Source organism: Rhipicephalus sanguineus, unplaced genomic scaffold (assembly GCF_013339695.2).
Source record: "Rhipicephalus sanguineus isolate Rsan-2018 unplaced genomic scaffold, BIME_Rsan_1.4 Seq716, whole genome shotgun sequence".
Classification (NCBI taxonomy): Eukaryota; Metazoa; Arthropoda; class Arachnida; order Ixodida; family Ixodidae; genus Rhipicephalus; species Rhipicephalus sanguineus.
In genome coordinates this window covers 24,266-36,825 of record NW_023615835.1, presented here as the reverse complement: position 1 = coordinate 36,825, position 12,560 = coordinate 24,266, and the positions used below count along the sequence as shown (strand labels likewise).

At 48.7% G+C, this 12,560-nt stretch overlaps 1 protein-coding gene across 1 annotated transcript in view; it reads right to left on the bottom strand.

The window, feature by feature from the left end:
* LOC119378175 (Down syndrome cell adhesion molecule-like protein 1 homolog) overlaps positions 1-1,194 on the bottom strand; it is a 43,759-nt gene extending 42,565 nt beyond the window's left edge. Inside the window, exon 1 of the mRNA XM_037647398.2 lies at positions 615-1,194. Within this exon, the coding sequence (XP_037503326.1) occupies positions 615-732 (118 nt within the window). The 5' untranslated portion in view covers positions 733-1,194. The remainder of the gene's footprint in view (positions 1-614) is intronic.
* Positions 1,195-12,560: the final 11,366 nt, after the last annotated feature.

Sequence of the window (12,560 nt, the reverse complement as noted above, 5' to 3'; positions counted from 1 at the left end):
ACCTACCCCCCCCCCCTTTAGTTACGGTCCTATATCCCCTGATCTTTCTTCCGCGGGAGTATCGAGTTTCTGTCTTTGCTTGCCAGAGTGGCGTAGAGCTGTGCTCAAGACTCGATACCTCCCCCCCCCCCCCCCATGTATTCTGAACGAAGGAAGGGGAATTGACCAAGGGCTCGTTTATTTTGTTGTCGTTATTACACACAACCTAACTAAACTAGCAGAACACAAAGCCAAGGAAAGTACAGATTACATTATTTGTAGTCTTTAATTGCAGTTCAGTAATGATATGATTGTAAAGAAATTAAAGTGGATGAAAAGACAACGTGCGACTGGTAAGGACCGAACCTACCGGTCCCTACCGGCGGCAAGTGTCCGGTGGAGACCTACCAGTAGGTGCCGGTAGGTCCCATACTGGTAGGCAATTTGTCGCCAGGTCCAGGAAAGGGGCGGGCCCCACTTAATTATTGGTGGAGGGGTCCGCCCCGATCTACCCACTGAGAGTACCTCAAAATAAATCTCGCAAAGTTGACGCATTTAATAGGTGCTGATTCGCAATTCGCGCGCTAATCAGACGTGTTATGGATCAAGCATTGACTTGCGTTCGCTGTACTCACCGGACGCAGCGCCGACATCGACACCGTGGAACGCAAGGACGCAGCAGACGACGCAGGCCCAAAATAACGGTCCGCCGGCTGGGGTCGTCTGCTGTTCACGCCGGACCATCCAGCGCATCGCGAAAGCGGTGCGCCACAAAGTAGCACACGCCAAACAACTCCACTGCTGGCCACTCACAAGTACAAGTCACACACAGGTCACATACACACAACACACGCTTGCACACACTACGGCCACACTTCTTGCCGCGACAGGACGCCCACCGGACCTTCTGCTCCGTGAACAGGTGGACGTCGCAACGCCGTCTCGAAGTTACCGAGTCGACCGTCCTCGCTCATTTCTCTAAGTCAACAGAGAGATGATATCGAATCGAGTCAAAACGAAATCGGTCACTCAATACGTGGGCACTCGCCCCTTCTTTTTTTCGTCGTTTCGCGAGCTCCACATAAAATCATAAACGGTCATGCGCGGGCGTGAGCTTCAGAGGTCGCCGCCGTGCGTACGACTCGCCAGCGGGCTTGGTCGTTTTGGAGGAGGAATAGACCGCGTTGCTCTCCGGTACTCCGGTCGGTGGCGACTGTTCGCTCATTTTTTTGCTTTAGCGCGAGCGTGGGTTCGCCCGCTAAATCGGGTGTCTCCAGCTGGCGAGGGGAAGTCTCTCCCTCGCACTCCCTTCCTTCTCAATCAGCTCTCTTTCTCCTCGATTGTTTCTCTCTATACTCTCTCGATTCGAGGGGGACGTGAAGTTCCCTTTCTCGTGCCTCCCTCTCGCACTCTTTCATTCATCCACTTGTTTGTTGCGTCTGCTCTCCGTACGGTTTCTGTCGTTTTGTCGTTCACCTCCGTCATCTCTCCACGGCGCTACTGAATCTGATACACCTTTCCCACATTGCGTAACTTCGAACCTATAGCTTCATTAACTCATCCGCTGCTTCGTCCGGATGCTTGCCCGTGCCGCCAGCAACTGGCGACATCCATTAATGTTTCTACGTTTTTGTTTTTAGAAAACACATGTACGTAACCACAGTGGCGAATCCATCCACGCAATTCGGGAATGAGGGGGCGATTACTCGCAGTAGAACCACGGGATAATGGGGGGGGGGGGGGGGGGGGGGGGGGGGGGGGGGGCATCTTGTTTTACGGAGTTACTGTTATACACCACTTCCATCATCACATATATATACCTTTAAACCACCCCCCTCCCACCCACCCCACACACACACCGCCAGCCCGCAAAATTTTTCGATTTTGCATGTGTATATATATACACGCACGCATGCAAACGGAAGCACGAACATGCATAAACGTTTGTTGAACTCCCCCCCCCCCTTCCCCCCGAAAAAATTTCTGTCTACGCCACTGATATCGTTACTATTATTATTATTATTTTTTTTTTTGCTACCCGTGATCTCACTAATATCTTCTGTCATCTGTCGAACAGGCAACCTGAAGGCTGGTGTGGACGGCACGAAAAGGGGGGGGGGTGGGGTGCTACCGCCCCCTTACCTCCGGGATCCACCACTTCACACACTCGCGCACACAACCTGAACAAAATTTCTACAAGCTATGTCACAAGGACCGTGATTCTACCCCCGGAGTCGTAATCGTAATTCGCACGCGAAATCTTCCGTAGCCTGCAAGCATGCGCGTGTCCGCGTTGTTCAGCTGTGTCCGCTGCCTCACTCCCCCAGTGGAATGTTTATTCTGGGCTGCCTGTGCTGTCACCGGATTTCCCGCATCTCTCCGTCGTTTCTGTATGGCTGTGATATGAAATGACACATAATTGCGCGAGCGAGGGGATGTTTTATCATACAGGCTGCTGCGATTGAAAACAGGATGAATGTATAAGCGTACTATCAGGTCTTCGTATTTCACTCCACTAATCTTATTCACTTAATTTGCCTTCAAGACCACGTGACATTTAGATGGGAGTGCCAACACAACAACAAGATAAGCAATTCCAGCAATCAAAAATGATATAACAGGAAAGCTTTACAGCTATACAGTCGAACCCGGATATATCGAACTCTGAAGGGGATCACAGAACTGTTCTATATATAGGTAATTCGATATATAAAATGGGTACCCCGATATTTTCGATATATAATAATCTAATATTAATATATAATATAACAATTATATTTCCGATATGTAACGCATAAAATGCGTTATATAGCGAAAATATTTCAAAGGAATTTTACAACTGTTCGATATACACAACAATTCATTATATGTGGACCACGGTGTAAGAATATGTGGACTGAACTGTGCAATATCAGCTGTCCCCCCCCAAAAAAAAGTGTAAATCATAAGCGCGTGTAGCACAATATGGCACCTGATTATACAATGCTAGCTAAAGTCTGACAAAAGACTCGGTTATCATAATAGTTACGATATGTTCGGGGAGGGGATCCCAGACCATGGATGGGAGGGATAAAAATGGTCGGTAAAATGTCTGGGGGTGACGAGAACGATGCAGTCTAGTGCGTCTGTGTTCAGTGGGCTGCATGTTATAGCTGTTTACACAGCAAGCGGCGAAACACACCCTCTGTTTACGACCTGGAGCTCCCCGAGAGTGCAAACCACAGACTCTACCGAGCTCGACGGCGCGGTAACGGCCTGGGGTGAGCTCGACGTCCGGGTGGTGTTTACATCGCTACGTTTGGAAACGTTCCTGTGCTGGTGATTGGACCATGAAGACGTTAACTTCGCTTGACAGAGTCGCGTCCGCGGTAGTATAATCAAAACTGCAAAACTGCGCGAAAAACGAAGACACAAGAAGAATAGACAGGACCAAGGGCTTTTTTTCCTGTGTATTCGTTTTTCGCGCTGTTTTGCAGTCATGAAGCCATACCAACAGGCTCATTCCCATACCCTTTTAGAGCATAGTCAACAACATATCCCCCCAGAAAGTGAAGCTTCTTTCTTTCTTTCTTTCTTTCTTTCTTTCTTTCTTTCTTTCTTTCTTTCTTTCTGTTTTGGCCACCACGGTGGTCTACGGTGGTCTTGTGGTTATGGTGCTCGACCGCTAATCCGAAGGTCACGGGATCGAATTCCCGCTAAGGCGACCGCATTTCGACGGAGGCAAAATGCTAGAGGCCCGTATATACTGTGCGATTTCAGTGCACGTTAAAGAACACCAGATGGTCGAAATTTTCGGAGCCCTCCATTACGACGTCTCTCATAATCATATGGTTTTGGGGCGTAATACCCCAGAACAGAACAGAAAAACATATAATTAAACACAAGTTATTTGAAAGGGAGGAGCCCTAGTCGAGAGCCCCACTGGCCTATTGCCGCCCGTTCTACCTGGTCGATCAGCGCTTGCATGGTCGGCCAGGTGAGAGCTGGACAGTAACGCCTCCCACTGCTCCAACGTGTCCGTTGGTGTCATTTCTGCGTGTTTCAGGTGTGGGGGATGCTTTAAGCAGCCCAAGGTAATGTAATGTAGTCATAGGCGTGCGCAGGGATCCTCATCAGGGGGGGGGGGATGTTCATTGCAGCGCCCCTCCCTCCCTACGAAGTCAACGTATGGGGCAGACTTTGCGCCCCCCCCCCCCCTCTTAGGGGATTAGGAGGGGCCTCCTAGTCACCTAAGAGGGGTGACTCCTCCAACCCTTGGTGTGCCGGAGACCAAAAGATCGTGTGCTCGTTATGGGGGCAGGGATGGTTCATTACCCCGCGGCATCCTCTGGGAATTCGGCCTCGCAGTAGAAGACGACAGGCTGCAACAAATATTTTTATTAGGGCGAGAGCCTTAGATGTCCCATCAAACGCGAAAATTGACCGACGTCCCCCGTCGGCGGCGTCAACACGAGTGTAGGCAAAAAAATCATCACGTGGTGACGTCCCCACACGACGTCATCATGATGTCACAGATCGGCAAAGTGTGTGACGTCACATGGTGACGTCATCACATGACATCATTGCTTGGTCAACGGTGGGCCGATGGCCGATCCCGGAGGCAGCGCAAAACAAGGTGGAGGTGCAGAAAGCTTACAATGCCTCCGATCCTGGAGGCGTTGCAAAACCACGTTAGAGTTGGAGAAAGCTTTCGGAGGGGGGCGCGGGAGGTTCAATACATCGACTTAGAAGGAAAATAAGATGGCTTTCGCCTTGGAGTCGACTGATGCGGATTCATAAGAGACCCTGTTAACTTTCTTTCTTTCTTTCTTTCTTTCTTTCTTTCTTTCTTTCTTTCTTTCTTTCTTTCTTTCTTTCTTTCTTTCTTTCTTTCTTTCTTTCTTTCTTCTTTCTTTCTTCTTTACTTACTTACATTACTTGACTGTTTCTTTCGTTCATTCGCGCTTTCGGGTTCTTTCTTTACTTTACAAACTTAATGGAAACCTCTGATGACGCCGAATTTGGAACTCACGGGGAGTTCATCTTGAATTCAACCAGCTGCCTTTCAGCCTCATTGTAAGGCCGTTGAAAAACATACAACTTTAGAAGGGGATCATTTTTTCGAGGGACTCGTTTCTTTGTCAGACAAAACCAAATTCAACAGACAATAAGGCCAATGACAATATATGGGACATTAATTGTTGTTTTTAACTGTAGCGTACAGTAATAACGACACAAACTGATATGTTAATTAAAGTGGACGGAAAATCACCCTTTCCGTCGGTGAGATCCGAACCCACAACCTTCGAATTGCGCGTCCATCTAACTTTATATACTTATCAAAGTAGCCCATGGACAGCACAGGCTTTTTGTTGTTGTATACTGCTGCTCCTATGTGCTGTTACTCAGCCGTTGTTATCACTAAAGCAAGAAACAAACAGGTTGGGAAATCCATTGTCTACAGTCGCAAGAACAAAACACACGCAGCACTCTCCGGAAGAAGTCACCTCGCTGCAAGCACCAGATTGCGCGCGGCACGCACGCGAAGGACGCGTCTTCGCCGGCAGCGGAGAGCACGCGTCCGCATATAAACTGCCAGTGCCCTCGGAATGCACGATAACCGTCCGTCGCGGCCCCGCATGCAAGAGGAACTACTCCCGCGCGAGCTACACACGGTGTGCCGCGAAAGTGGCGCGCCCGTGCTGTTGCCACATCTATACGCTTGTCATTTCCGCGCATGGCTTCACAGATTGCGCTCGCTCGCAGATACGTCTTGCATGCGAAGCGCGCGCAATATCGGAGGCCATATGTTACGCCCAATCGTCTCTCTCTCTCTCTCTCCTTCTTTTTGTTGAAATAAAAAAAACGAAGGAGTTGTTGCCATTTCTTGGCGACGGCTAACCCTTCCTCTTGGTTGTTGGGATAAAGAATTAGGAAACAAAGAATATATGCACATATATAAAGTCCTGCATTTGGTCAGTTCAAAAGTTCTCGTTTTAACACAGCACACATAGAATCGCAATGCACACTTTCAATGTACTTCGCTCAATATTCATGAGAAATATGAGTGTCTACAAAGAAACGTTGAAGCCCTTTCATTGATTTACGATGAATTCGTGATGGCCATGGGCTTCTCTCTTTCTCTCTCTCACGCCTCATTTCCGTGAGACAACCAGAAGGCACACGCAGCTAGATAGCTGACGCCGTAGCGGCTCTTTTATCGCGCTGGCAACGCAAGCGGCCTTTTGTAATCGTATATCGTCTTTCACTTTAATGCGTGCAAAACCTTGCGGAAGTCGCGGGATAACGCTACGTGTGCATGCGAAAAAAAAAAAAAAGCTTGAGCAGGCCGGAGAGTTGACGGCGGCGACCTTCGCGATCCGCGTAGAGCAAACGTGTCTTAACACAATACGGTAATTAAGCCAGCGCATGCGCACTAGTATCTACCCGCCCGCACAGTGGACTCCAAGTTGCGACTCGTATTAAAAAATGTCGCTTGCTGCGCAGTTACGGGGTGGAGTCCACTGGGCGTCGTTAGGAAAAACAGATTACGAAAAAGCACGCCTGGGTCCACAGAGAAGGGAGAGACGGAGAGGGAAAGAGCAAAACAGATGCGCGGAACCTCTCGGCATCATCTCTTGTTACGGAACTCTTGATTCCGTTCCATTATTTTTGTTTGCTTATGTAATGTTTTTTAATTACAGACGCTATCAAGGGCGGAAGGCGTAAAGTAAGGAGTTGGGGGTGAAGCACCATACCCTTACGTATGAGAAACTAATGATTATTACGGAGAGAAGTAGAAATGACGTATGACCATAATTTTCGCCTGCCCCCCCCCCTCCTTGCCCCCCCTAAGGTGCAAACAATGATAAAGACAACGCAGAAGTTCTCCGCCTCCCTGGCCCCTTGAAGGAACTCACTTGTGATGGGTGCCCCCCCCCCCTTTGACCCCCGTAAAGAAGACCTGGCACCGGCCCTTGGCCGCTCTGGTGAAACTTGCCCCCTACCCCCTACCCCCCCATCCCTAATGAAGAACCCTACGCACGCCTATGTCTACTACCACGCTGATTTGAACATGGGCTCTCTCGTCTCACCAAACTGTGTGGTCAAAGCAGCGCACGGGACTAGGACTACATTGAAGATACCAGCAAGGTAACAACGGACACAGAAAAACATTGTAGACTTCTTATGTTGTTCTTGAGGAGGGAAAAGGGCGCTAATTTCTGTCTGCTTCTGCGACACGGCTAAGCGCCCTGTAGGGGTGGGGGTAAGGAGGGAATAAAAGAATAGTAGGAAATTAGAGAGAAAAGTGAGAGAGCCATCCATCCAACGAAGAGAAAAGAGGACAGGAAAGATGTGGAAACGGTCACGGGAGTTCAGGGATGGATCCGCGAAACACAGCTAGAGGCACAGTGCACAACATCGGCGAAGCGGCGAAGGCCCCGACGATGAGCGGCGCACGGAATAGCGGGCGAGGAGTCCGTCACGGGGCACCGGTCAGCGAGAGGTACGAGGAGTAATCCAGGACATCGCGGTAGGCACGTCCGTCTTGCTTGAAATCCAGCGAGCGAATCCATTGTAGACTAGAGAGATATATATAATGTATTGGAAGGCAGAGAGGTCGGCCTGAACTCTTCACAGGGGAAAGGGAAAGGGGGAACGAAAGGAGTGATGAAGGTCGATGACGGGGAGATGAAAGTGATATGCGTATATACAATAACCATTTAACATAGTAGCTTCGCTTGAGTCTGGTGTCCAGTACTGTACTTTTAAGAAAACCCATAACAGCCTTAACAGCAGCTGTTGCTTTGTCTGATCGCACACTGCTGACAAAATGCTATAGTCTCAATTAGCGTTGATACGACCGATTCCTGCCAACGTTCAAGCGAGCGTGTTTCGTTGCGACACGACATTGTTGACTAGGACCGTGAGTAACTAGGGCTAACCACATAGGCGGGCGCAGGGTTCCCCATCAGGGGGGAGGGGGGGGCAAAGGTTCATCGCAGCGCCCCCCCCCCACCCTACTAAGTCAATGTATGGGGCAGATTTTGCGCCCCCCCCCCAGCTTAGGTGACTAGAAGGGTCAATGTACGGGGCAGATTTTGCACCCCCTTCTTAGGTGACTAGGGGGGGCGGCCCGCCCCCCCCCCCCCCCCCCTGTGCGCACAACTATGGCTAACCAGAAAAACAGAAGAAAACACGACAGTTCCCGCTCACGGTCGTAAATCCTGTGCGCTGCTTTCGCCCACATCACGGTATAACGATGAATCACCAACTCGCCCAACTTCTCACTTTATACTGAATCTCCGGTCTCAATAGAGTTTATTTCTTTCTTTCCATCATATATATATATATATATATATATATATATATATATATATATATATATATATATATATATATATATATATATATATATATATATATATATATATTTTTTTTTTTTTTTTTCTCCCCCCCCCCCGGCCCCCTCTCTCTTTTCTTGCCACGTAGCGCCGCTGCCCACACGCACATGTGCCGCCTCCCGAGCACTTTCAGAGCTCGCGCACTGTCATTTTTTTTCGCTCTCTCTCTCTCTCTCTCTCTCACGAAGCACACACAGATGGCGGTTGGCCTTGCCTCCGCGAGGAAACGCTAGAGAGAGAGAGAGAGTGATATAGTGTGGAATCGTGTCCGTGTGTAAACTCCCGGCTGGAAGATGAAGAGCGGAAGCCGGCGCGCCGTACAAATACGTGCTCGTGCACACGCCGTCGCGCCTGTCTGCTGCGAACTCGACGACCGCGGCTTGCCGCCGTCTCTAGCCGCGTCTTTCTCGTGCCCACGTGCGCGCTGGGATACGGAGGGCAGATTTCTGCTCAGTTTTATATACATGGCTAGCGAGACTTCTTGCAGAGATGCGTTCAAGTGACCAACAAATAGTTCAATAGTACCGACAATTGAGCGAGTTGGTATTGATTCGTGACTGATTTTTGCGCAACACACACACGGACGAGATAGAAGTGTCTATTTCCATCTCGCCCGTGTGTGTGTTGCGCGAAAATCAATCATGAAATAGTTCAATTATTTTACCACCCCTAACGTGACCTTTTTTTTTTTTTCGTTTATAGGCTGAGTAATAACTAGGGGTGTGCGAATATTCGAAAGTTTCGAATATTCGTCGAATATTACACTCGAAATATTCGTATTCGATTCGAAAATCGCGTATTCGATAACTTCGAATATTCGAAAAATTCGAATATGCGATTCGATTATCGTGCATAAAATAACTCGTCTTCCACATTTCTGCTGCGTTCGTATAGCTAAAAACGTTGCCGAGAGGAGCGATAAACATTGTAAGTACACGGAGGCACGATATCTGCCTGCGACGAGCGCCCCAATACGTATGATTTATTGCTGGTGCATCTCCGACGTGCAGCGTTGTTGGCGATCATGTAACCGTATATTTTCAATATTATGCGGCCGTAACGTGCCGCACTACCACTCGTTCACTATGCGGGACCACTTCTGAAGGAAGACAGTGACCTATGTGACTGGTGGCGGACTGTAGGCACCTTCAGATACCCCAGTCTGGCAAAGCTTTGCCCCATGTACCTCCCTCTACCAGCCACTTCTGTTCCAAGCGAGCGTGCCTCTTCAGTAGCAGGGAGGGAGGGGGGTGTCTCTGTTACAAGGGAGCGCCTGCTGCCTGATCATGTGGAGCAACTCATATTTCTTCATGATAGCATCTAGTCGTTACTTTCATTGTGCCGTGATATTTGCTTGTGTTGTGATGTGCATTGTGCTAGCCTGGACATTGTGTTCTGGAGATAGCAGTGTATGTTGTGTTGCCAGTCAGGCTGTTAATGTTTTTTTTTTTTCAAATAGCTACATGTTAAATAAAATATTGTTACTGTGGAGGCATTTTTCCTTTGATATTCGATATTCGATTCGATATTCGACGGTGGATATTCGTATTCGATTCGTATTCGAAAAATTTGATATTCGCACACCCCTAGTAATAACTAAAGATGTTTTTGTGCCTTATGAATAAACAAACCCCGTTACACGGTTAACAATAAGTTGTTCTGAATCGCCTAGCGTCTCTGTTTTCGTTTATTAAGGCGAAATCCTTAGATGTCTCATCAAACACAAAAATTGACCGGCGTCCCTGGTCGGCGGCGTCAACACCAATAATGCCAAAAATCATCATCGCATGATGCCGTCATCATGACGTCAATGTGACGTCGCATAGCGTGCCGTCACCACATGACATCATTGCTTAGTCAAAGGTGGGCCGATCCCGGACGCAGTGCAAAACAAGGTGAAGTGCAGAAATCTTTACAATGCCCCCGATCATGGAAGCAGTGCAAAACCGCGTTGGGTGCAGGAAGCTTTCGTGTAAGGGGCGAGAAGGGCCTGTAGATACACAGCACTGTGTGTATGTGTCGAGAAATCTGCGAACATATGCTTTTTTTTTTTTTACAGCAGAGCTATTATGCACGAGGTTTGCCGCGTGTCGCAGAAAGAAAATTATCTTCATGAATCGACACGCGCTCTCTTCATCCTCTTCTTCATCCACTTCGCTCCCAGAACACGGGCGCCGATATGTCCGGCGTGGGATGCGTTAACTCGGATGCGTGAGAGAACGAGGACAGAGAAATAGAAGGAGAGTGAGAGAAAGAATGAGAGATATTATTGGGGAACAAATTCTCGGCAAGGCGAGTTTCGAGCCCGCATAGCCACGACCCGAAGGCGAGCGTCGTAACCACTCGGTTATCCAGGCACGCTAGCAGAGCATTGTATATTATAGTATAGCAAGGGGGGTGGGAAAGGGAATTGAGGGTGAGGAGGGAAAGGAGGAGGGGAGGACGAGTTAGAAAGAGACAGGCAGAAAGAGAGAAATAGATAGAAGGCGAGAGAACGACTACAGAGAGAAAGAGAAAAATAGATTCAAAAATGGAAGAAATAGAAACAAGATAAAAAGACAGAGAGAGAGAAAGAGATATAAAGATAGAGACACAAGAAAGCATAGAGAAAAAAAAGAGAAAGAATTTCCATGTTTAGCATAGCACTGCCACGTATAATATAGCACAACAAGAGGTGAGAGTGTGAAAGCTTAGCCAATTAAGTCTGGACGACCTATAGGTGCCCACTAGCTCCGCTGCGACCCAGACTTGTACGCCTTAGTGCAAGCTGCGCTAATTTCTCTCTCTCTCTCTCTCTCTTTGCCGCTTGATTCCTCTCCCCACATGTAGGGTCGTAAACTGGACACAGTACAGATAACCTGCCTGCCTCTCTATCTCTCTCAGTCAATGAGGTCGATCAATATCCAGCCAGTTCAGTCCGCCACTCAGTCATTCCTTTTGACTGATTGATTTATTAAAACTTTATTGCACCCAGAAGAGGGGAACCAATCCGGAGGTCGGTTACGAGGTCGGCGGACCGGGATCCCTTGGGATGCCACGGTCTCCCATGCGCGTGATATTATTCGGCGTTCTTGTGCAGAGTCGAGTGAGCGAGTCAGAGAGAGAGAGGGGATCCTGATGATGGATTGATGGATACAACTTTATTTGAAATAATCAAAGTGAGTGTGGTTGGGCCCCTAGACGTCCGGGAGCCCCCTGGCCGACATCTCTAGGCAGGCCCGGTTCACCAGCGTCAGCTGGTCGTCCGAGCCAGTGGTCCGAAGAGCGGCCTCCCACGAGGAAATGGAAGGATTGGGAATAGGGTCTACCATCAGGGGCTTTGGGATTCTGATAAAGACAGGAGGAGGAGGATAAGCATAGCCTGCACCGTACTTGTCTCCGATGATGTCTTCTCGATGCTGTCCATCTTGCCGGTTACAGGAAGTATCGGAACACAGAAGTTAGCCAACAATATCCATCACTTAGCCAGTCCTAGCCAACGTCAGTGTGCCTGAATACGGTATAGGTCATGACTCCACAGTTTGGCGTTGGCCGTTCACCAATGGCGAGGAGTTGCGTTAAGATATAATCATCGTCATCAACAACCTGACTGCGCCCACTGCAAGGCAAAGACCACTCCCATGTTCCTCCAATATTCCTCCAATTTATCCAGTCCTGTTGCTTGCTGCGGTGACGTTATATCCGCAAACTTCCTAATGTCACCTGCCCACCTAACGTCCTGCCTCCCCCTCGCTCGCTTGCCTTCTCTTGGAATCCATTGTGTATCGCTTAATGACCAGCGGTTATCTTGCCATCTCGCTACACGCCACGTCCATTTCTTCTTGATTTCGAAAGTATGTCCTTAACACGCTTCTGTTCCCTGACTCACTCTGCTCTCTTCTTATCCCTGAAGTTTACGTACACCCATCATTTCTCTTTCCGTGGCTTGCTGCGTCGTCTTCAATTTATATTGGATCCTTTACGTAAGCATCCAGGTGTTTGCCCCGTACGGGAGTACCGGCAGTTACATACCTTTCTCACCAGGGATAGTGGTAAACTGCCGTTCACGATCTGGGGATGGCTGCCGAGGCATTCTCAGATCCTTCATAGAACTTCAGCACACATAAACTTGAGGTAGGATGGTATATGCTTTGAAAGCTATTTAATGGAAGTAAGCGCTTCGTCCTGTCTCGTCTTTTCCCCTGTCCCTTTCCGCGT